General features: G+C 37.7%; 2 protein-coding genes across 14 annotated transcripts in view; both read right to left on the reverse strand.

Moving 5' to 3' along the window:
* Positions 1-25,108, reverse strand: part of NOS2 (nitric oxide synthase 2) — a 41,661-nt gene extending 16,553 nt beyond the window's left edge. The window contains exons 1-12 of one of the 13 annotated variants that reach the window (XM_067309807.1): positions 25,034-25,092; positions 23,482-23,584; positions 22,696-22,789; positions 18,937-19,019; positions 9,651-9,851; positions 7,749-7,842; positions 7,219-7,353; positions 5,722-5,814; positions 3,937-4,112; positions 2,712-2,790; positions 2,142-2,264; positions 1,902-2,050 (exon numbers count right to left, since the gene is read on the reverse strand). In XM_067309807.1, the coding sequence (XP_067165908.1) occupies positions 1,902-2,050; positions 2,142-2,264; positions 2,712-2,790; positions 3,937-4,043 (458 nt within the window). In that variant the 5' untranslated portion in view covers positions 4,044-4,112; positions 5,722-5,814; positions 7,219-7,353; ... (4 more) ...; positions 23,482-23,584; positions 25,034-25,092. The other 12 variants (XM_067309809.1, XM_067309810.1, XM_067309808.1 and 9 more) reach the window with 12 other exon arrangements.
* LYRM9 (LYR motif containing 9) overlaps positions 24,950-26,332 on the reverse strand; it is a 52,410-nt gene continuing 51,027 nt past the window's right edge. Inside the window, exon 5 of the mRNA XM_067309818.1 lies at positions 24,950-26,074. Within this exon, the coding sequence (XP_067165919.1) occupies positions 26,057-26,074 (18 nt within the window). The 3' untranslated portion in view covers positions 24,950-26,056. The remainder of the gene's footprint in view (positions 26,075-26,332) is intronic.

Raw genomic sequence — 26,332 nt, forward strand, 5'->3', positions numbered from 1 at the left:
GACAGAATGAGAATAGCCTGCACTGTCTGAGAGTTTCATATTTTCAACAAGATGAAAGATCAAGGGCAAGCATGTAAGATAGTGTAAATCAATGTGATCAAATAGCCAAGTAGTGAGATCACCCTGAGCAGAAACAGAGAGATGTGCAAATGTAATGCTCTGGCAAGTGAGCATGGCCAGTGTGTAAAACAGTGACTTTCAGAAAGATTCAGCAGGAAGAAAGCTTTGTGGAATAGTTAAAAGTGTCTAAAGAAGTAGCCATTATGTGGTAGAGTCCCTTTGAAAGTCTGGTAATATGTTATAATGGAATGAGCAGACAATCGTTTTGAAAATCTGGTCACTTGAAAACTTGACCTGCAAACTCTTGGACCCAAATCCTCTTTCATGTGTCAGAACACATGAAGACACTGACAACATATTCTTCATTAGAATGATGTAAATTAGAAGGGAATAAAATCCATCAGTTCACACCAGGCCCATGGCAGTGGACACAACTCTTGTACTCTTTGTCCCAGTCTTACGTACCTACGCTGTTAGCGAAGAAAACTTAAATTATCAATAACTGAGAAAGAGCCAGGTTCTGCAGGCATTTATGCATATTATGCATTTTACTCCCCAAAGCAATGCCATTCAAACCAATGGACTGCTCCTGACAACAAAGTTCCACACTTCATTCATCTGGTCCTACCTAACACAAGGGTAGAATCAAACTGAAAACCAATGGCCCTAACAGGAAAGAGAATAAACTCTGAAAAGTAACTTAAGATCTAATGATGCAACGAAATCCGAAAAGCTCTTGTCTTTAAGTATGACTTTAGATAATTATGAACTGCTTGGTGATGTGAAAGTTCATTAACTCCTGACAGCTGCAGAGAACTTTTCTGAAGTCACAACATACTTACATGAAGCATAAAAAGAAAGAGGAAAGTGCTTATAAGATTATTAGTAAATTTTAATCATATTTCATAAAACTGGACATGGGATACCTTTAAAAGAAAAAAAAATTGTAAATTCATTGAAATTACCGGTGAAGTTAACAGTGGGACCTTGAAGAATCCTGTAAGGCTTGCTAAATGCCCAAGTCCACTCAGCTGCAGTTGACTTCAGCAGGAGTCAGTTTGTTATGTAAGTCAAATCATTATTCTTTATAAAACCCTACTGACCCTGAGCTGATAGAATTTGAGGCAGAACCAGATGTTCCAGCTTTCCCTGCAACAAGATCTTTCTGCTCCATCTTCACTTTTGTGAAAACACAAACATCTTTTCTGAAACTAAGGAATCCTTCTCAGCATACCCAGTAAGCTTAGGCTGATGATAGCATAGAACAAGGTTGAGAAGCGAGAGACCGGCCTTCCAAACTTTGGTCAAAGCCTTGAAAGTCAATAACTTTAAGCAAGTTATAAATTCCAGGTATTGTTGTTTGAGTGTGTACTGCCCTTGATCAAAAACAAAGAACAGAGGAACACAGAGAAAAGATAATTGGAACAGCACAAACTAAAAGTATTATCCACATTATTCACATCTAAGACTGACCTAAGTGGGTGCTAATCCCATTAACATCCAATGTTAAGAAAACAGAAGGCAACATTCTGCAAGAAAGAGAGTCCTGACCAAGCTGCTTATTATAATGTATCACATTCAGGAGGGATGGGGCAGAGGAACACATTGTACAGAATCTGTTCTTGTATTCCCCAAACCTGGGATTAGCAGTCACAGCATATGAAGTACAGTAATAATACAGTTCTAATCACTTTTTCTAATAGTCCTTATCCATTTTTTGACAGTATGCTATGTAATGGGATAGTTGCTGATAGTTGTGAAGAAAGCAAGCTCTCTAGGCTCACAGACAGGTAGGCAGGTAGAGAACTTCTGTATCAAAAATGAAGCTAAGGTTGCCTTACTCTTTAAATGAACTGTAGTACTGCTTGACAAAGTCTACTGCCTGAGGTAAAAGCTCTGCTGGCGGAACTGGCCCATCTCTAGTGCCTCTCACCAGGCCTTTGGGAGTCATGAGTGCCCCTTGGCAAGCTTTGGTCCGGCAATTGATAACCTGAAAAAACAAGAAAATGTGGAAAAACAATGTTGCACTCTGTATCTTTTCAAAGTTAAGAAAAATCACAGTTCAGGTTTCTATATCTTACCTCCTTTGCTGTCAGGTGTAAAGTGTCAAGAAAGCTGGTTCCATTTTCCAAGTTTCTTATTTTTACATGTCTTGGACATCTTGATACTTGGTTTGAAGCTTTGATACCATTTTGTTGGGGTTTCTGGACAGAGAAAAGATAAAAATACACACTGTCTTCAGATTTGTTAAATATTTTAAAACTTCATTTTTAGTTTTATTTGGCCATTAAACTCTACAAATTAAATTAAAAATGAAGAACTAGGTGTAAACCTCATTTTCTCCAACATGAGCATTTATTCATCCGAGTACAAAACTACTGACCTGATCCACAGTTTGATACAAAATGGGCAAAAATAAGTATTTTTGTATTAAGCAAACAATATTTGCCACTGCAAATCACCTCTTTAATTTCAATGGGGCCTATTAACATAATAGCCATAGTCTCTCGAAAAGTCTCCTAACCTCTTGCTGTAACCACAGTTACTCTTGGTTTTAGAACTTCTAGAAGTTTTGAGCAGTGAGCACAATCTCTGTGAACTATTAGTATCGAACAATGAAGTTAGAAACAGACTTTTCTCTCATCACTGACCTCTGCTGAAGTTACAACAGGTGGCATCTCTATCTTCTTCTTGCTCAGGTCATATAATTTGGCATCATCTTTTGCTAAGCTTTAAAAGAGAGAAAAGCAATTCAATATAACACAACATGCTTAGGTTTTATTTGTTAGCTTTACCTTCAACATCAGCAGGGAGATGCCCAACATCTCTGAAACGTCTCTGAAAGATATTCTGACTCAGTAAGTTAACCATTTTCAGCAGGGTGAGGGGTAGAGCACAGCAGAAGTCAATAGTAAAGCTGTAACCACCCTTTCCAGATCACTATGTGGGAAGGAATACAACAGAGCAGTCCTGGAACGGTAAAGGTTGAGTGTAATTGCTATAAGCTAAACAAGGCACAGCTGTACAGTCATGACCTGGGAACAAGCTATGCAGAGCTTAAACAAAGAAGGTGAAAGCTTCTGGGAAACAAATGTGTGGAAATTTCAGCTAGGTTCAGTCTCCAGTTAATTAAACAAATAACATTATTTTATATTAATTTCCTCTGTTTTCTGCATTAAGCCTGAATTTCTGAACTCTCTACTTTGGATACCAGGTTTCAGAAGATGTTCAAAAACACCAAGAGGCTCCCAAACCATGAAGTCCAAACAAAATCCTTAGCTTGGGAATGGCAATGGTGTTTTTAGCTAGAAAAGAGTATGTGATCATCCATTTCTACCAGTCAGTTTCACATTTCTTCACATTTGAATATAAAATATTCTGAGTAATAAAAGTAAAGGGTAGGGAATGAAGAGAGAAATAAATTATATACAATAGAGGGATGAAATAAGTAACAGCCTCTGGGAAAATTAAAGTGCATGTGCAATTTACTTTATCCAGTGTCTCATATAAACTGTATCACAGAAATACTTTACCAGTTTAATTACAGCATTAATAATCACTTTGTTAATTTTTACAGCAAACACACTTCCTAAGGCATACCATACATGAAACTACTACAGCACATCAATTAAATTGAGAACTATGAAAGATAAAGCATGATGATTTATTTCCTCAGTGATTGTATAACTGACAAAAGCTTAAATACACCTCACCCAAGTCAATACCACCCAGTGACCCTTGGGGACAACTGTTTTTCTGTTAAAATTATTGCTTTGGAAACATGTTACTAATTTCTCCAGAACCTCATGGCACTTAATATCTTTCCTTTTCAAATGAAGGAGAAAATATGAAACCATTAAAGAACACAGATCTTACCCATGGACCGTCATATTTTTCTCCACGTTATTATTGATATCCTTCTCTTCAGAGGACTGGTTCTTGGCAGCACGAGGTTTGAATACAAACTGCCATGGGCACAACATTTTGTGTACTTTATTTATGATTTTACTTCACAGTGCTGAAATCTTGTTTTGTGTGATGTGGGGACACTCCTGAGGAAGAGAAAAAACAAGGTCAGGTTTTTTTTACTAAGAAGGTAACTCCCTTTAACAGGACTCAGAAACTCACCAGACTGACTTGATCTTAACTTCCTGTGATTAAAAATGAAAATTACTTGAATCTTGGAGTAATGATACTAAAGCTAAGCATTTTTTTTTGTCAGTCTAATGCTGTAGCCATGGTTTATTCTAAACCACCGGCAAGAGCATTTCAAATGTCCCACGGCTGCATAAAATAATAAATATCAGTATCAGGAAAACACATGCATGCTTCAATTATATCAAAAATACTCTTTGAAATTTGTTTAAGTTCTCTGTTCTTCAAAAGTTTGTTAAGTGTTATTAGATGCACTGTTAATTTACATCACTATATTTTTGCGTGGAAAAGGGATGTAAAATCTTACTGTCTTATTCACATAGTAAAGATTCCCATCAGAAAAAAATATTGCTTTATAAATTAAACCAAATCTCTTTGCAAGATATTCAAGCTTGCCAGACCCAAATGGAATTTTGAGATTCTAAATGCTGTTCCAAACTTGGATGCAAGAATCTTCCATGTGTTCTTTATTGGTAAAAATATACATAGCATATATATATAAGAATGTAACATATACATTTATAAAAGACTGTAAAAAGTTGAATGCCATTCATCTGAACATAGATTTTCTGCTAATTTCTGATCCTAAAACAAATTTTTTGCTCAAGGGAGAATGTGTTAGGAGAAAAATAGCAAACTAGTAAGTTGCTAGGTAAAGTAGAATTAGTCTCAGAGTTTATACCTGTTTCATAACACAAACCAAAAACTGATGTTGCCAAAAAAAATGAGGACAAAGGAAAGAGAAAATATACTTTGTCACATATTCCTGATGTAAATAAGGTACTATTTTATTATTTACATTATTCTTTCAGTAAAAGCCCCAGTCATGTACTGGCCTCCCAACTTGCTGTCTGATGTAAAATCAGACAGGAAAAGAAATGAATGCAACTATCTGTGCAGAAATTGCAAAGTATTAGAACTTGTTCTTTAATCCAAGTAAAAAAAAAAAAGTATGTAATAAGCATTTCTCCGCAGTTACAAACTAGGAACAAATCTAGATTACTATAGTAATATGCCTAGATATTCTTTTAAAGTATATGGAAATAAAGAGAAAAGGAGAGGAGATGGAGAGAGGGGGAAAAAAGGAAAGAGAAAGAAAGGACAAAAAGAAAGAAAGGCAGAAAGGCAGATAGAAAGAAAGAAAAAAAGAGAGAGAGAAGGGAGACTCGCAGATACAGCTCAGTGCAATCTGATGAAATGCATTCTTTACTCATTTCTTTTTCCCATTCATGGGCAATCAGAGTAAGAACTTGCTTGTTTTCTGTTCTTAACAGAATAATTAAAAGAACATCTACAATATTACCTATTACATGCACAAACTTTTAAAGACAACAGCAAGGAGGATAAATTTTTCCAGGCAGCAGGACAGTTTGGAAATAAAGCAGGGGAATGATTCCAAAACTTTGCTCCTAGTAAGGAAAAAAACAGTGTGCCACAAACTTACTTCAGTTGCGAGCTGCAGTTAATGACTGGCTAGTTGAACAGTTAAACATAGTGCTGTCTTACCGTGCTTCTGTGAAAATTTTTTCTAAATCTGCTAGGAGATGGTCTCTTCTGTCAAAGTTCCTTTCCTTTAATCTCTCCTGCTCTGTATCCCTCCTGTGAGTCAATAGCATTTTATAGTCCAGGATTATGTATGCAAAATATCAGAGTGAGACTACATGTGGACAATGCACTGAGGGGGAATCCCAAAACTTGCCAGAAACATCCCATATTCTTTCAGAATGAAAGAGTGCAGCTGATAGGCTGCTATGGTATTACCTAATATGCTATAACTGGAGGCAGAGCTGTGACTAGTTCCTGATGTTATTAGCATTCCCTTCTTCCTGCATGGTGTGCTGTAATCTTGATTTCTAAATGATCTTGGTGATAAGGAAAGTATATCATATTGAAAAGTTTTTGCAACCTTTTAGGCAACATTAAAATAAATCATTTCCTGAAAGAACTCTTACAGACTAAATTAGACCATTCTCCTACAGATTAAACTAGCTGTTGTAGACAGAGTGCAAGTCTATGACTTCCATAACCAATGTCTACAGAAATCTAAGTTTTACAAACCGTATGGCTTTAGGATCTGGACCAGTAAAGCATTTAAACAGGTGCTTATAATTAAGCACAGGTATTCTATATTTAAAATAAGTAAGTACTTGGCAAGATACTATTTCCTTATTTTTGATCAAATTTTAAAGGAACTTTCTCAATAGAGCACTTTCAGAATTCCTTCCTCTCCAGTCCTGCTTATTTTAGCTGTTGCTGCCTATGAGGTTTGACACTTTGTGCATTTCCAACATACTAGAAAAACTAGAAAGAATCTCTGTATTTCACTGAAAGTATAAAATATTCCCATAATGTTGTATGTGTGAATGTTAGAAGGACAGCTAGATGTTGAAGATGGGATTACTGAGCTGATTTTCAATTTTATACAATGCAGGCATTTATACATTACAAAATTAGGCTTCTACCTGAGGTCTGAAAGACACAAGTAAGGCAGCAGCCAACAGTGGCATGCAGTAAAACGTGCTGCCAGGCAACCGCCGACTCAGAAATGCTGTGGTGTGCCAGTACAGCCTCAAGGTTTTTGACCCAAACCATTTGTTCATGTATATTATGCGTGACTGAATAACACTATTTTAAGGGTACTAAATGTTTATATCTGTTTTTAAATTAAAGGCAAGTCTTAAAAGTGCTGACTAAAACAGGGCAAAAATCATTACAATGGTAACTAGATAAAAGTGCTTATCATGGGTCTACTGGAAGACACAAGGCTACAAGAAGAGAAACAAGGAAGTACGCGTTCTCTTTCCAACTGTCACTGTTTTCCCGACAAGCTTGGGTAAGGCAGTTTTTCTTTCAGTTTCTCTATTTAAAAATGAACATTAAGTGCCTGTGTAAAGCACTGTTGGAGATGAACCGAGTTATGTGTACGTGTTTATTTCCCACCCAGAGTAGCTTGAGATGAATCTCTTGAAAAATAGACCTGAGTTTTCTGTAGCCTGAGCATACCTCTGTTTCACTGTATCATGTCCATGCTTCTTCACCTTTGCTGTTCATGAATATTCAGTCAGATTTTTTTACGTGATGCCCTTCTTCCACTAGAATTCTCTCTCGACATCCCTGTGCTTTAAATATTCCAGACATCTAATCAGGAGGCAGAAATGATAAGTGAGCTGGGTGATCCAATGCCATGCCTTGGATGTCTACTTTGCTTCTCAACAATGATAACTCTGCCCAAACCCACAGATACAATTGCCTGAGTTTGAATACAACTCTGTGTACCACAAGGGTCAAATCCAAAGGGTCTGAACTGAAAGGAAACTTCAGAGTTCAAAGAACAAGCTCACACTCTTGGCACTTGCTGCTTTGTTGGGTTTAAAAATTCTATTAGTATCCTTCCATTTCTTATTAAATCTGATCTCTCTTTCCTATAGAACATAAGGAATCTTACCGTCTAGTACTGTAAAACAGAACACATCTTAGTAGAGATTAAAGTGAATTCAATTATGTCCAATGGTTTCTAAGCTTTTGCTACTTACCCTCCCTATTTCCCCATGCTTGGAGACTGTTGAAATTTCTATCCCTTGGGTAGCTGCAAGACTGACTGTACTCCATGCAGTCTGATGGCATATGCTGCAAGACAGACAGAGGGGGACAGGCCGGCGGAAATCATAAAAGGGAGAAACGACTCATGGAAAGGCATACCAGGACTGGATATGAGAGTCCAGATTTGGAACAACCAGAAGAGGAGAAACATCTTTCATCTTCAGTTGGTCAGGGGATAGCTTAATCACCCCAGTTTTTCAAGCAGGACCTGCTGTTTAACTCACTGAAATCACTGATAAAACTCCCTCTTTATCAGAGAGAGAATCAGAATGGAAGAGGGCCATTTATTTCTTAGGTGGATCCAGAGATTAACTAAACAAGTTCAAAGTGCACTCCTTCCACAAATATTCTCCCTCAGAAAGCCAATTCCACACAGATTCCCCCCCTTTTTTTTTTTTTTTTTACAAAGCCACTTCAGCCTCTGCCATATCAAAATGCAAGAACTAGTTTCTTTTTTTGTATTAACTTTGATGAAAGAGGTGACCTTTCAGAGCAGAACATTTGACCTATTCAGTGGCATTCTGAACATGCTACAAATTTCAGTCAAATTTTGTTTTGCTTCTGGAAATGTGATGGCCTGTAGCCTCAGCAACAGATTTTCTGCTATTTCATTCAAAATGAAGCCACATTCTTTGACTGACTGTAATATTCTGCATCAACACAGTAAGTTGTAGTCTTAAAAATTTTTTTTAAATAACTTATGCTTGTAAGGCTGCTCCTCTGAGATCAGACAACCTTGAGTCTTAAGAGAACTGTAACACTGAGGCAAAGCTGATGATAACAAGACCTGATTTGGCTAACTTCATGTAACTCCAAAGAGACAATTCTCAGTTGTCCAAACTTCTCCTAAATTACAAAGGATTTTCTTCTGATTCCCTTTGCCCATCTAATGTAACTCTTTGAGATTTCTCTATGATGTTCTTTCAGAAACGCCCCATACAGTATCACATATTAGAAATACAACATTGCAGACACCTGTAATCACTAGGCACCTTAAAAGATTTGTTAAGACGTCACATGCTCATCCTGTGACAAGGACGAGGTATTCTATTTGCGCTTATGAACTAATGGCTTGGTTCTTTATGCATTTTCTCTTCCTGAGGAAACATGTATTTTGCTTCCTGTTCTACCCTGTTTGACTAACTTCACTGTCTGAACAAAAAATTTGGTCCTTAAAGTACCAGTAACACAGAACCATTAAAGCAGGATTGGAAAGGACCCCCTACGGCACCTGGTCCATCTCCCTGCCCCTAGCAGGATCAGCTGTAACTAAGCTATTCTTGGAAAACAAGTACCAGTCAGTATGAAGGGCAAAACTCACAGCAAAAAAGCTGCCTAATAACCTGAGATGGGACCCGAAAGAGAAAGACAATCAGTCAGAGGGAAGTCAGATCATAACAGACCATTTCAATCAAGAAAATGACTCTTCAGTAAAATGCTTATTACATCTTTCACACTTGACCACATTGTGGTACAAATGGCTTAGTCCATTTGGCCCAGTAAGATACTATCCATTGCAAATCCACTAATACATTCACTTTCTGTTCGTTTTTCTGGGTGTAGGTTCTGTCTTCTGTCCTTGCTATGACATTTCATTCACATTTTCCAGCTTACTGTCACCTGACTATAGATGACACACCAATGTCCTGGCAACCTTTTACTGTTTATTACAAACTAAAAAAGTTATTTTAGGACAAGTATTATCCCATTGTCCCACCCTGGGATAGGGCCTGCAACTCTCAGTTTGCTAGTAACTTTGCACTTCTCGTCCGTCTTAGAAAAAAAAAAAAAAAAAAATTTAGTTCCCAAATTCCTCTACTAGATACCAAACATACCAGACACAGAAGAGAAACCTGTGATACATGGGTTGTAAGGAATCCAAGAGCTGTACGATGAGAGCTTCTTAACAGTTATAGGTGAACCATCTCTTCTGTTGTTCTTATTTTTCACTGCTTGATACTCTTACTTGGGTATGTTTTAGAGTCATAGTACTTAATGCTCTTCTGCGTGGGGTATGGTGGAAGTGTTCTGTACTACTGGATGGAGATAGAAACAGTGACAATGTCTTACACAAATGCATATGCATGTCACGCTCAGAGAATTGTACAGTAACATAGACTAGAAATTTTCATTTTCTTATCCTATATTTTATTCTACTAATTTAAATGACTAATGGATACATGCAAAATGAAACTGATAATTGTTATCAAAATGCAAGGCTTTATCAAATTTGCTGGATTTAATTCAGAAGGTAAAAAAATGCAAGAATAATTCTTAGAACATGTTCTTTCTTTATGGTATCCCACCCTTAACCATAAAAAAGCTGGCCCATGACAGCCAGCTCCCAGACACTGTATGCTCTGAAATGAAGATTTAGGCAAGAAAGCAATAGAGCTTCTCACCAATTCTTCCCCGCTTTTGTGCTCTGGAACTGCAATAGATCAACTGTTTTTATTGCAAACTTCCTTGCAGTGCTAGCTTCTAACTCAGAAACATAATTAGTAACACTAATGACTACTATTAAAAGGTGCTCCCAAATATCTCCTCATACCGACTACTGTTAATCATCATCTTTTACACTCATTTGGATTGGATTCTCATTTCCCAAAGAAAACTTGTTTGTTTTGAATATCCCCTCACATTTTGCAAGTTAGTGATATTGGTTCCTTGGTTTAATGTTTTGCTTGCTTGCTGTATCTTTAAGGACAATCCATACCATATCAAAGGATTTTAATATATTTACCATTAAGTGTAGCATTTTCATCACTGGCTTCTTCATTATTTTGAAATGTTCTTTACAATGTTGAGGAAACAACTTTGTGTCAAAAGCTAAACCAAAGACTCAGGTCTAGCCACTCTAAAATACGCGAGTACAAGTAGGATCCCAAATCTACTGTCTGGACTCATTTTTGAGTTCCTGCCAATTTAAGGTGTCTTAAAAGCAGCAGTCCAGGATAAAAAGTAAGATGTTACATTTGCCATTTCCTGATCTAGACAGTGTAAAATTGCACGTCAACTCCTGACAGGGCAGACAGTGGAAAATTTTGTGAAGATTGGAGGGTGAAAATGAAAGTGAAGGAGAGTATTATATTTACAGTGCCATGACAGCAAACCCCTCCCTTCCTGTCTGCAAGTTGCAGGAGTCAGTCCAAACTCAGAAATGCAGTAATAACATAAAATCCCTTCATCAACCATCTTTTTCAAAATTCCCAAGTACGCATATTACAAACATCAATGAGGAAGTAAAGGAGGAAAAAAGCAACCAGACAATCAATAATCAGGGTTTTTCGTGCCTGCATGCACTGCTGCTCAGGCAGAAGTGACTTCTGAAATGTACTGACTCCCTGGCAGGCTCCTCAGCCAGAACCACAGCAGTGAAGGCCAGGTGCTAGCAGATTAAAGCAAGGAAGTAAAACAGCAATCGGCAATTGACTGGGCTGCATGTGGCTGCAATGACTTGGGCTCCGGGCACGCAGGGCTGTGCGCCCTACACTCCTTGACTAATTTCATCATATTTAGACTCTTGAAGATTTCTCTGTCTGGAATATAAGGAAAAGCTGGCATTTGGCTGGGGACCAAATGTACAGCAGGGCTTCTTCTCTCCGGTCCTGCAACTCAAGCTTCTCAAAAACAGCTTTAATGTAAAGAAAGGTGACATTAAGATCACACCCTGCAAAAAATTTCTTTGCTTGAGAACTAAACAGTGAACTAAGAATGGCAGATGTGTTCAGATATAGTAAAAGCATGGTCTGAGGAAGTAACTCCACTCTAAGTAACAGCACTGCTTGACATCAGTAAATAGGTAGAATTTCTAATCAGTTTGAAATGATACAAGAGATTTAAATACTGGTCTTCAAAAAAAAAATTCAGAGTTGGAATTAAGAATAAAATATTGAAGTATAAAAATAACTTTAGTTCCAGAAAGTTACAAATACTTAAAACAAAATGGAACAGAAGCTAAAATTCAGCCTGAGAAATCACAAGTACTACTTTCATGTGGTATAACTACATTCTGCATTTCTGTACTGTTTTTCATCCAAAGATATTAAAATTTTTTTTAAATGTATGTAATAATTGTAATCTCACAACACTGTTCCTGACCACAGTGTAAGGGAAAGGACTGCCAAATGTTGCATTTTGTCTCATGGGAATATGCGATAAAAATCATGAAAATAGTGCACTTGATAGAAACTGCTCTGAAAATTATGAAGTTTAATAGAGAATGGTATGGTTCTGGAGCTTGATTTAGCCACTTCACAAAATACCTGAGTAGGGTTATAATTCTGTTATCATGGAGGCTGGGTCATCTTCTTCAGTTTTACAGGACTTGAAAACTTACCAACAGTTCACACACCAAATAAATATCTAAAGTCGGTCTGGGCAACGACGAGTGCTCTTAACCCAGTGTTCCAACACTTATTTCTGAAATATAACTCTTTGTTTTTACCTTTCTACGTAACTTTCTGCTAAATGACTGATTTCCTGAGTCTACATTAGATTTACTGTAATTGCAAATTACTGCTTTCCACGAAATATGAACATAGGATTTTTTTTCAGTTTAATGAGCTCTCAAGAAGGTTATTGTTAAGTCAATTCAGAAGTCTACCAAAATCTGCAAAACCTGAAGTTTGTGTACAATGCAGTCTATTTCTGCCACACTGTTTTAGAAGCATAGGCATGATTTAAAAATATTGAAAATCATGATTTTACTTGACACTGAAATGGGTAATATACATTCAGGATAAGCTTAGATGCAAACAGAAGGAACAATGCTCCATCCTGGATTAAGGAAGTAGGAGGTTAATTCATTGATAAATGATTAATGATCTTACCCGCCTCAGCAAATAATCAGAAAATATGCTTTCAAGTCTGTTTTTTCTCTTGATAGAATGCTTTCATTTTCATTCCCTTTGGTGACTGTAGACTCACTGGGAGTGCAGACAATGACATTCATGGTGATCTCTTTCTCTCTGTCCTTTGGGGGTTGTGCTGAGGTCTTTAGATTCCCTCTGGAGCTCAGAGCAACTGGTGAGCATGTTTCCTCCGTTAAAGCATCACTCATCTTCCTGCCAGTGTTTGATTTAAAATTTTCCTTTAACTGTAAAATTTTCCTCATCCTTCTCCTGTACTGGCTCCAGACTATGTATCCCACTTTTCTCAGTTTCTCTCAACCTACTTACCTCCCTATCCAAGTGCTTTCCTGAGTAGCAAGTTAATACTGTGTGCTGCTGTGCACATTTTTAAGAGATACCCAACCCTGTTTATTTGACTTGGGTCAACTAAAATTGGCCTTAGGCACAAGTTCAGACATTGGTTGAATTTTATCCCCAAAGCAAGTGTTTGCATCCACTGTACTACTGCATCTGAAAATTCTAGCTCTGAAGAACACAGACCAATTGCCATATCCAGAGAAGGATGGAGCATCACTCAGTTCTGTATTTCCACACTGAGGAAAGATCATGAAGCTCAATTAGAAGAGGACAATATCAGGAGAAAATAACGGTGTACTCATAAGTCACTTTGTCTTTTGAAGGAGTATTGTTTCCTTATTTATGCCACTAAACCACATGCTTTATTTTGTGGAGCAATTGTGAGACATTTTTCTTCCACAAAAAAACCTGTGATATTGCCTGGCTAAAGAATACCAAACTGAATTCACAAGACTCATTATCAAAACAGAGGGCTCCCTCCTGCTGAAATCTTTACAATGTTTGGAGCAATTGCAACTGATGCAGCAGTTGATCTGCTTAGGGTAGACAAAGAATCACTGGGCACCTTGCTCGTTTGCTCCAAAAACCTAAAATGGCACATCTAAACGCTCCATATCAAATAAAAAGAAAAATAAACTATTTCAAACTACGTGAGCTGCGTATTTACCACATCTTTCTTTCTATCAACCGCTAATAGTCATACTTATACCCAAATCTCTGGAATTTTTCTTTCCTAATTGATTTCTTCTGAACAACCAACAGGGAACTTCTCTCAAAAATTGCCTAATATTTCTATGTCAATACTGCCCCAGACTGCTTATCTATCTGATCAGAAAAGGGATTAAAAGTGTGGGTAGATCAAGAACATCTTCCAGCTCTAGAAATGCTAAATGCCATTCTGCTCACCACATTACTAATCCACCTTCTGCATCCAGCCTAGCTGTAGTTTTACATTATCACTAAAGCCACAAATAAGCCTTCTCTTATGAAGCAATATTCTAGAAAACTTCAGATCTGGAAGTGCCTGAGGACAGCTCTGTACAGCCTCATTTTTTTAGTAGTGGAGTCCCTCCTCACAGACTACCTGTCCAACATAATGTGCTTCTTGTTGTAACAACTAACACTACTTCGGGGTCAATTTCAGTTTGACAGACTTAACTATCAGAAATGTTTTAAAATTTTCTCAGTTTTGGTGACAGTCTATCATGAATCATGACATGATCTCTATATAAGGCCTGTCAGAGAGAGGCATTCATTACACAAGCATTTCAAATCTGTCAGCTGCTTGATGCAAAGAAAAAGCCATCTGCTCTATCTCATCCTGGCATGCAAGTTTTTCTTTGATTCCTTGGGTTCAAATATACTTGCCAATACCTACTTCTAAGAGCCAGTGTGAAAAATTTCATAGAACCTGCTATATCTGTTCTTTGTAAAGGACAGGGGTTGTTTTAAATGGCTTCTAAATTTAGTTTTATTTAGTCCATTGGGAATCCGTCCTGCGTCCTTTTTTTTCCTGGTCAGAATTACTAGTAAGGCCTTCCTGACTCAAACACTCTGTAAATCACAGGCATTTCCTCCTATTATGACCTGTAACAAGAATATATCAGGTTAATGAGTTCATTTCCCCTCATATCCATCTCTCATCTGTTAAGTGTAGTACATAAGCTCTCAGATCTCTTTGCTGGAAAGGAAGAGCAATTCTCAGTTCCTAACTAGAAGATTTCTCTATTACTCTGTTTTTCATTGAAACATACAGCACTCTTCTTGGAACAATTTCATTAAAATTCATGTGCTTATCTCCCATCACTAACCTATAAGCCTCTAACTACCTTTATACTAGCATCTACCTACTCAAGGTGTTTGTTTTTTTTTCCCCCCACCCACAAGTGCCAAACCCTGGTCAGCATGGCTTAGCTGCTAAGTCCTACACAAAATCATGGGTTTGATCTTCATACCTTCAGCCACCTCACAATGTTTCCTGGATGGAGAAAGGGGTTTTCACAGGCAATTTTATGACTCTGTCTGAATTACCTTATATTTACAAACCTTTTTACTGGCAGAGTATTTCATGAGTATTTGCAAAACATAATAGTTAGTCCAGTCTTGCCTAATACTACACAATTTTCAGCAAGTTTGCCAAAATTACATCATATTTTCAAACAGCTCAGTCAGAGTGAAATTATCTTCTGTCAATGTTAGACACAAAGCCAGTGTTAGAGGGATTGCGGCAATAAGGTTAGACATCCTTTACTAGCAGCTCTTTCCCTTTCACTGCTAAGAAAGACTGCTTCCATGGCAAATTCTTCAGCTTCTTTAGAGTATCGTTGGTCTCTTTTCATTGATTTTAAGCTGCAAGTTCAGCTAAATACATATAAATTGAAGCACTGACAATTTGCCCTGTGAGTCTCTACTGGGTACACCAGAAGGAAGGCCTCTGCAGATCTCCTGCCAGTATCAATTCATGGTGTAAATCTTTGGACCAATTCAGGAAACTTGGTCCCTTATCACAAATCTAGATAAAGACTTTGGTCTGAAAGTATATTCACACTGTATCTTCTATGTGATTTTTCTGGTTTGCTGATCATCCACTGATTACATGAATTGGAGAAACATTCATCCTACATTGTCAATCAGTAGAAAGCAAGCAATGTCTTTTACTTGCAAACTCCCATTCAGGCAATGCAGTTAAAGTAAGATCCTTGCTTGCATCCTGAACGTGTCTTAAAAGCAGCAGTCCAGGGTAAAAAGTAAGATGTTACATTTGCCATTTCCTGATCTAGACAGTGTAAAATTGCACGTCAATTCCTGACAGGGCAGACAGTGGAAAATTTTGTGATGTGAAGACTGGAGGGTGAAAATGAAAGTGAAGGAGAGTATTATATTTACAGTGCCATGACAGCAAACCCCTCCCTTCCTGTCTGCAAGATGTAAGAGTTAGCCCAAATTTAGAAATGCAGGAATAACAAAATCTTGACTTGTTACTGGTCTCCAGGTAGAGTATGCCCCATTAACTACTCTGCACCCAATCACCTAACTAGTTTTTTAAACCATCTACTTGTCGATTCCTCTCAAGTCTCACAACCTAACTTGGATACAAGTTTTCTGCAGTGTCTACACAGCCGTAACATAAGCTCGCAAAGCTATAGCACACTGACTGCTCCAGAAAATCTTTGCAGGTCCATTTCCACTGTGCAGAGAAGGTTTTATATGCTACATGCCTCAGTTTCCCACTGTTTGCGAACATCGTTCATTCAGTGATTGCTCTTGGGAGAAGTTTGCCAAAACCGCAGTGCCACAGTGTGGGCTCTCCTAAGGCACAGTGCGCCTCCTTTTAATATCATGGAACAAAGTACCGCCTGGGCAAAGAAGAACTTTGCGAGTTCTGCATCTTCTTTCACAACTGAACAAGAGACATGGTAAGGCATATTGGCATTGTAGACCTCAATCATAACATGCTAACTTAATATTAGTATCATCCAATTTTATCACAAAAGAAGTCAGCATTGGTCAGCTAAAAGGGGTATAATGCCTATCTACTTGATTAGAGAGTTATGCATATATATTAGGTAATAGTTGTACAGCACTGAGATCCCAGTATGAAGTACCTATGAACTGTGATACTAAACCTTGAAGCCTTTACTCAGCTGTACTAGTAAAACTCTGACTACTGTAATTTCTGTAAAATACATATCAGTACCCAAACATACAAGACAAACAGAATCTTTGCCTCAGAGATCTTACACTATATGAAGACAAGCAGGTGGACAAAGTTATACAGTTGAGCCTTCCTCCACTTTTTATAAAGTACATATAGGGGGAAAATGGGAATTAAGTGCTAAGGTTTAGGTAGCTCAAGAGCATTAAGCATCAAACATGAGGCAAGCACAGTTAAAATCTGTGCTGAAATTACCCGTGCTGCAGTAGTTAGGTGTCTAATAGTCATCATGATACTAGACTTCCCCTCTCCCCCCTGCAATGTAGTAAAAGATGTAGATATTCATATTGTGCTGCTTTTCCTAATCTACTTTCTTTCTTCAAAATCTCCAGGCTGGGGACATTTTTAGCTTGTTTTTCGCTTGGCCAGCAAATAAAAATACTGATTATTCACACAACTCTGGACTACATTGGCAGGGAGGATAGTCTCTGAAGCTGCATTTGTAAGGGGGAACACCACCTGGGAATTAGAGGTGTCACTATTGAAAAACAGAAAAATAAAAGATGTGAAAGAACCTGCGTTGATATAAAGTAAGGTCAGATTCTAGAAAGTTATGGACTGAATAATGAAGTGGGCTAAGTCATAGGGTTTCGTCTATAATAAGTAGTCCTAGCAATAACAAAGAATTGTTACAGATTAATTAGCAGGTACTATTATTATCCATAACAATTTTCATCTCTATTCCCAAAAGGATAGGCTAAAATAATCACTTAATGCAGTCTAAATGCTTCGTCTAACTATTGCAGTAGGTGAGTATTGGAGCGCTGCCACCCCAAGCAGGAGGAGCTGATGCAGACTGTGTACTTCACTGTTTACAAGGCTTACAGCTTCCTGAGAGACAAAGAATAACAAGACTTTTGGTTGAGAGCGTGACAACCAGCTGTTCTTGCCTCATCTTGTGTTTTCATGATGATCAGTTTTGGTTTAGTCCTCAGAGACATGGTAGAAGGGAATGTAAAGGGGAATTTTCTGGGATTTTAGGGCACTGGCCATACAAGTTAAAGCAGCTCAGGATAGCTCATGACCAACCCAAGCTGAAAACCAGTAAGTTATTTCCTCTTCTCATGCACCATCTGGGCCAGCTCCAGTATGAACGGGTAGTTCTTAAGACTTAATTACCAACCGAGGATTCTCCAAAACAACATATTGTTCATCTTCCTGGTTGTGCATTTGGGCATCAATATATCTTGGTGTTTGCAGTTAATTATGTGCATTACTCAGGAAAATGACAAAAAATAGTAACACCATCCCAGCATATGATATATCACCAAAAATGTAAATTATGCATTAGAAAATGTTACTGTGCAGACAGTGAATTATGAACCCTTCCATGTAATCCAAGTGGACAAGACAGAACACAAAACAGAAGTCCAGAAAAGTGATCCTATTTGCAGCAGGTTTAATGGCAGCACAGTGAAATATGTAAGACTTAACACCAAGCATAATTTTTAAGGTCTCTCAAGTTAAGTACCTAAAAACAATCTGAGAATTACTTTTGAAAATCTTGTCCATAAAACCACAACCTACTCTGAGATACTTCAGCTTACAGAGAACAAAATCTACAGAATTTTTCAGAGACAGAAGTCTCCAAGACTCAGTAGGCGTTTCTACATTCTATAATGTAAATGGCAATTAAAGACACCTTTGGTGACAAATAAAAAGAGGAGGAAAAAATAGAAAATAAAAGAGCAGCCTTTGCAGTTGCACAACTGTGGAAAACCAAATACTCTATTTTTAGGCATGAAAAATCAATCCTCACATCAGCGCGTAGCAGGGAGGTGTCTCTAGCAAATACAGTCATTGCTGTGCCTGCCATCATGATACAATGTTTTCCAGAGTACTAACTTCTGTTAGATGTTTCTTTCAAAACAGTGTTCTCCTTGTTCCTTGTTTCATACCATCTGAGATACAATCAACTTTCTTCGGATGAAATGACCATCAAGAAAATGAAAGTACAACTGAGAAAGTCCCTGATCCTGTGTGATGTTACCAAATACAGAACATAAGTCAACCTAATCAGTTGCAAGAGTTTATTATCAATTTTATATCTTTTCAAATCCACTTTTAAAATCCATTCTATATAATAGCAGGAAATATTAACCAAAACACCACCATTTTTAAATTTCTTTCAAGAGCATGGAAGGATACCAGTGACTGTGCAAAGACTAAGCTGTAAAAGGACATAACGTGCGCTACCTTTTAAACAGATGAAGTTGAATCACAGCAGAAAGAAGCACACAGGTGATGAGGCAGTTCAACTTGATGGTGTGGGGTGGCAGCTGGAAAAGATTATTTTACATGAGATAGTGAAGCATCCAAACAAAGCTTGCTCACACATCATTGATTTAAAAAAAAAAAAAAAAAAGCAAGCTAATCCCTTTCAAAATGGATTAATGCAGAATAAAAAGGCAGGTAATTTTGGAGAAAAAGTAACCAAAAAGCAAACAAAAACGTATTGAGTGTTGTTGCAAGGCGCTATCTCCTCTGAAACTCAAGTTATTCCTAAATTTTCACATACAGGCATGTCAAAAAAGTCCAAATTCTCAAAGGAATCTTGAGACATTATTGCTATTGAGTTCAATGACATTTTGGTGTGCACATAACTCTAAGGACCTTGGCCAAACCGATCTGTTCAAAAGGCACACAGGTTGATGGGGACTGAACAGGGAACTTAACTTAGGCCACCAAATTCCTAGGTCAGAACAGTAAACAGCAGGTACAGAATTCTCCTCCTCGTACTCTACCACCTTACTTCAGTGTGCAAGATTACTCACTTTTTCAAGTGTGCAGTGTCAGGGACCTCTCAGACCAGTGATAAATGCATATGTTAAGCTCTTAACTGCAAATGACAAATGTCTCACTCAGCTTATGAACTTTTAAAAACTATTTAAAATATCAGCAAACACAGCTATGAAAAAAACAGAAAATATTCTTCAAAGAACACTTTTTTTGTGTTTTTTTTTTTTTTTTTAAATAAATTTGATGTGTCTGCCCAGATCAATCACAAGCTGAAAGGAGTACTTGATGACTATTGTATATTTCAGTTAACACTATTTCATAAAGCCTGGCTTGACAGAAGTAAAAAGATAAATTAAACCAAATAATACAAAAGTTGAAAGATGCACCAGCTGGCTCACACTCAAGAATAAATACCCTGCCTCTGAGCAGTAGGAAAAACTACACTAAAGTAGCTGACCAAATGGGCAGGGCATCAGTGTAAAGCCATTTTCATGTGTTATTGGCTCACTTTAGAACACAGTTCTCAACATCAAAGAGGCTGCTCACACATTTCAAATAAACACATGCTATTTTAGATGACACCAAAGGACATTGCATCGTGGAGGATAAAGCTCTAAAGACTCACTCTTATATTTCAAGGTCAAGGACTCCGATATTGAATGAATATTATGATACTGAGCACCTGGGACTCACAACCCCTGCACTGCCTGTTCAGTTTGCATCTTATCAGAGTTTATATGAAGGCATCCTTTGCAATGCCAAGTTAAAAGCTACTCACAAATACAGAACTTTTTCCCTTAGCAAAGATTATATCAAATATTATTTGTTTCTTTCAAATATAATGTGCACCTGTGTGCTTGTTCCTGGCAGCATCACAGTAAAGATCACTTCCTCATGGCATTTGAAAATGAGCCAGACACCATAAATGTTTCATCTAGCATTCAATTCTTCAGCTCATGTGTGGAAAACGTCTGTGACATAATGAACCAAGTGAAAAAGAGTTTACAAAATGCTGAAGCTGAAGAATGGTTTAAAGAATATTCAACTATGGACAAATAGTGCTAAGCAAAACCTGGCTTGGGAAGTATTCTGTTCAGTACCCACAGGTCTCAAGTAACTTTCAGAGGCAAGAGTGAACTGAAATCAGTAGCATCTCTGGCATAAGAGTGAGACAAGAAATATATATATATCTTTAACCACAGTTAGAGCAGCATACCTTCCTGTAGTTTAGATCAACCACAAATTTCCAGCTTTTTTCATACCCAAACCTGATATTAACAAATTAAAAAAAAAGGAAAGACTTCCACTACACAGAAAGCTTCTGTGTGAGGCTCCAAGGTTGATAGTAACAAGAGTAGACCTTTTAACATTTGTCTGTGGGCTTAGGAATCCATAATACGCCTCGCTAATCATAACACATCAACTAACCCACCAGTAAACTGCCATTGTTCCAGTCTTTCCAGATATGTCACTGCCATATTTGTAATGTACTGATGATTTCCCTACAGTTTCAGCTTTAGGCTCACAATGTTATATATATAAAAAAGAAATCAGAGCACCAAATGTGGCTAGATACTAGCAAATCTTGAGTTCTATCCTTAGACTTAATCTTCACAAGTTTGTAAACTTGAGCTTATGTCTACACTTCTCATTTTCCACAGCTGAAATATGATCTACACAATCAGTTTCTCCATACTTTAAGAATTAAAAGCATGATCCCAATCTACTTAACTTTCAACTGTATACCAAGTCTGTCAGCTGTCTTTTCTGTTGTCCTAATGTTTGTCTTGCATAACAGGACTTCTGTGAAACCCTATCTGTAGCTTAACTGACAGAGGTGCCTGTACGAAACCTTTGAACTGTTAATTCCATTTGGCAGTTAAGAACTGAGCAGTAGTGAACTGCTAAAGGAGTATTTACAAGGAGTTACTGACCCAAGATCTTACTAGAAGCTAAACTGATTTCTAGGACGTAGTTATTACATTCCTGTAAACGCAATGAAAACTCACATCAGTGCATCACACCGAAAGTGGTGCTGGTAACTGAATGCTTATTACAATAAAGTCCATCAATAAGGCCAGCAAAAACAGGGGCTTTGATGTGACCTTCTGATAGGCCCTTAGTTATTCAGCTATTGGATGTGTGTATCAACAGTCCATTAGTTATCAGAATTAGTATGACTTATGACTACAAAAATGGGTTCCTCACTTCAGTAAAAAGAAACTAACCCCTATAAATAGAATAAGCTTGTGCCTTTTTACTGATATTGTGTTACATATAGTGATTACTTTTGCAAAGTTAATGAGAAAAAAAACCTCACACTGCTCATTAAACTGTTGAGGCAACACAGTCTCTTATCTTCTATTACTTAATTTGCACCCATTTTTTTTCCCCCCAGAAATTCAGGATGATTGAATAAGAAAACACAGATGCACCAGTCTGGCATATTTTCTTTGCAACCACCATCAGAAGATTCTGAAAGGGACTGACCAGTGAAATATTCCCATATGAGCAGCAGGAATAGAGCTACGTTTGTGATTGTATAAGCCTTTTCCACAGTACACACTTGGCCCTGTTACAGCCATTGGCACATTATTATTAGCACAGCAGCATTAACAAAACACCATGCGTACACAGGTACATTGATATATCGTATCAGTGTTCTCTCAGCTTGGAACCAGGTTAAACTCTGCTGGTGCAGAGACACCTCACCTATGACTTGCAGGGTTTACACCAGCACTGCTATGCCCAACAGCTGGCCGCTAGCAGTCATAAATGAGAAAAACTTCTCATTTAGAATGGACTCTGCTTTTTAATGAAATGTAAAGCAAAGTAGAAGAAAGCAGATTTGGCTACAAGGAGTTTTTGTCTTAGCTAGGTGCCTTGTCCACCAGATTACAGAATCAGAACTGTTCTTCCATTCTTTTACTATGAATGTTTTTTCCCCTACAGCTCCAGCAGCTGCAGCAGACTCCACAAAGCCATGACTGCAGTTTGGTCATCTGAAAGAAGCTTACCTGAGAATGCAGGAGTTTGAATCTCCTCACACTGTGTAAGGTAGTGTAAGAGCTCGAATCATTAGACTACTACATTAAAGAGGTGAGCACAACACCACTATGATCATCTTTAAGGTTGAATTTCACAAAAGAAGTGGCTTCATTCCGCCTGAGAGATGCCCAATCTCAGAACTGTTATATATGCCCTGAGCAATCCCACCTGATTGAATACTTCAGCAGAACAGAGAACAGGTTTTCAGTCTCAGCAAGGCTGGGTGGAAGAGAGGCACAAAGTTGCTCAAACTAAGGTGATTCTGGAATGTGATGAAGAGAACTCAATTTACTGAAGGAACTTTCAGGTCAAACAGGATGCACCTGATAAATTAGGGCATCTCCAGTATTGAATGACTTCTGAGCAGAAGTTTTCTGGATAATAATTTTGAACTGAAGTGTCTAAGCACTGCCTAAATCCAATCTTAGGATTCAGTTTCTCATCTACAGCTAGACTGATACAACTTCTTTCATCTCAAATTATGTTGCCAAAGAAGAGCATTAGTACTATGTCTTGAAAGCAGGAAAGCCTCAGCTATGCAGCTGAGTGACTCTTCAGTCCTGTCATTAGAGAAACATGTCTGTCTCAGACATCAGGGGTTACTTTCACTATTACAAGGAAGTAAGTAGTTGTTTACATCATGTCTCCCCACTGCCAAGAAAATTATTTGTTCCATAACAGTAAAAGTTATCTTCACATTACATTTCCATTCTACTAAAAGGTATGCTATTCTGAAAATCAGACTGTGTTTGTATGGGAAAAAAATGACTCAGACATCGCATCATGCCCTACAACTGAACTGCTACTGTCAAAATACTTAGTCATGTCTTCTGACTCAACATCCATGTTCCCTTCTGCACCCCAGGAAGAACTGCATGCTCTACCTATTTCCAAAGACTAAAATTCACAGATCCTGGTCCTGCCGTATGAGTTACCATCTACCCACTGTCATACCTCTGGTCTGATGTTCCCACATCTCAATTGGTACCTCAGACATTCGGAGCTGCACATATGCCATGGTTACACCTTCCAGCTCCTTGGTGCTTTTCCTGTCAAACTATCCGTAAATTAAATAACAGGCATGTAAGAATTATTTACACACATAAAATTATCCTATTAAGTAATTGAATAAAACATTGTATCTCACACTACACAAAGCTAGACAATTATAGCAATGGATCGTTTTGAGCACACTGCATTTAAAGTGCAGGAACCCAGTATGCTTTCACACACTGTTATTCCTACTGAGGCTTGATGTTTTCACTATTGCACTGATATAAAGTTATTAGTGCATCTCCATGCCCCAGATCAAATATATATAGCAGAACAGGAGTACAGTATGGTTCAATTGTTTGCTGTTCTTGATTAAAAGTAGCATATTCAGATACCTACAATCAAATCTGTTTAAGCTTTTCTATTAAAGCATTCTGTTTTCTACTGTTTATTGTAAAGTATGTTTACAATAACTATGTTTCTATGTTATTGTAAACTGCCAAAGCTGAAATTTTCCATGCTTTATCTTGCATCAAACTACTTTGGAAAGTTTAAATCAAAATGGTTGCACTTTCTGAAATGTATTTAAGTAGGAAGAAAAGTGGTTTTCCCCACATTAAGTAATAAAATGTACGCTTAATTTGTTGAGAAGCTCTATCACTTTCAGACTTTATACGTGAAACTAAGCAGAAGTGTGGCCCTAGCATAAGATCTTAGTATCTTTTGATGTTCCTTTAAATGACAGAAAACGATTTGAGAAAGAAGAAAGTGGGGTAGAAGGACTAGATGAGAAAAAAGAAAATTAAGGAAGATGCAGAACAAGAGCTATAGAAGCTGAGGGAATGTAAAATGATGTGAAAGACGCAGGACTAGAGAGGAACAGCAGTAGGGGATGGCAGAGGAAGAAATAATAAAGGCAAGAATTCTTGAAGAGGAGGGGTTAGGAAAAGGAGGGGTTAGAAAAGGAAGCTGTTTGATACAACACTTTATGGTATAAATTTTCATATACGGCTGCAATTTCTTTTTAGCTCTTGTCTGAAATTCTTCTTGACTACCTAGAGCTACTAGACTACTTAAACTTTGCTTCTTTGAAATTAAGAAGAAAATCTGGAGCCTAGAAGAGATCTGGCTATAGCACCCGAGTTGTACTTTAGGAGGTGAGGGAGCTCAACAAATTGGAAATAGTAGAAACAAACGAACCCAACCCCCAAACCCTTAGGACTTCGGATGTGCATTAGCAGCATGCACTGCCACCTGGAGGCTGATAGTTCCAAGTACAAATAAACAAAAAGGTCATGCTTCAAAAGGAAACTCTTTTACCCCGAATTAATTTTATTTAAGATAGCTAGTATTTCTTTAGAGTTTTCCCTGTTGGAAATCTATTAGGACAGTGAAAAGAGGCTCTTTTTAAAAAGGACATGGACACCCATTTTTAAAGGACATTTATTACACGTTGCAAAAAACTGCAAAGGCCTCTATATTTGTTCAACATTGCACATTTCAGTGATCATACCAGTGAGCGCACGTAACCTGGCTGAATGGTGTCCGTTTCCATGGGAGCTTAGAGGTCAGGGTCACAGGGGACAGGCACTCACCTTTAAATAAAAAAAGAACACTAGTAGTTCAAGCACAAACCTACAGAGTAGAACGAAAGTATGCCTGTTAGCAGGGACAAGCAAGACAGGAGCCTAACCAATTTTACTATCAATGTGAGTGGAAATACTGTGGTTCAAGTTTCATACGGGCTTACAACCCTCATGGGTATGTTCTCCATCCAGTAGCCTGTGTCTTGTCTTTGCTACTAGATTAAAACTAGACCTGTGCTCCACTCAGACCTCTGTTTTACTCTGAGAACATCTCTATGGTCCTGACAGAGGATGGTCTGATGTCAACAGACTGACGTACCCTAATTCAGAACATTATCCAAACATGATCCTAAATCCACTGGTACTTATACAGGACAACCAAATAAACAACTTATTATATAAGTGTATCAAATATTATTATGATATGCTGGATCCAAGTCTAACAATATAATGTAGGCCACAATCAAGTAAAGAGTAATTTGCTCTGACCCACAGTGAGACTTTGTCAAGTCTGGAGCCTTTCAATATAGATCTTTATGCTCAGAGAGTAAAGTTCTTTTAGATGAGACTAATTCATCAGATATGAATGGCAGGGCACTATGTATTATTTGTTAATGGCTTGTATTGCATTACACTTTTATGCTCAGGAAGTCTTCCTGAAAAGCTATCTGTGCTCCTCAAATCTTTGGGAAGTTTGGGCCTTTAGCTAACATTTGTGATTATACATGCTAATACTTTGAACCTAGACTGTACCTTTTTATCTACAGTCTCCAAAAACTTCAGAAATAGTAATTTAGCTTCACGATCTCCTGATGAGATATAAATTATCATATTTGTATTATCTAGGGGAAAACTACAGGCGATATCTATACTACAACATTGGGCTAATTTCCTGGTAAGTTATCTAAGGATGTACACCAGCAACATTCTTGGTCTTCATTCTTCCTCTTCTACTCCTGGTTTTTATACTGAAAAAAAAAAAAGGTAAAAGTGAATAACTGAAAGTAACAATTCATACCAACATGGAGTCACAACTGGATTCATGATTCACACAAAATTACTTCAGTTTCCTTTAAGTGCTATTGAAGTTTGACAGGCTGTCCCTCTAACAATATAAAATACTGGACAAGCAATTGCTTCTTGATGGGCACTGTAAATCTGATCCTCCTCTCACTTATACCATTGGAAAACTGTTAATTGAACGTAGTAGACTACAATCTCTGTTG

This window comes from Apteryx mantelli, chromosome 22 (assembly GCF_036417845.1).
Source record: "Apteryx mantelli isolate bAptMan1 chromosome 22, bAptMan1.hap1, whole genome shotgun sequence".
In the NCBI taxonomy this organism is placed as follows: Eukaryota; Metazoa; Chordata; class Aves; order Apterygiformes; family Apterygidae; genus Apteryx; species Apteryx mantelli.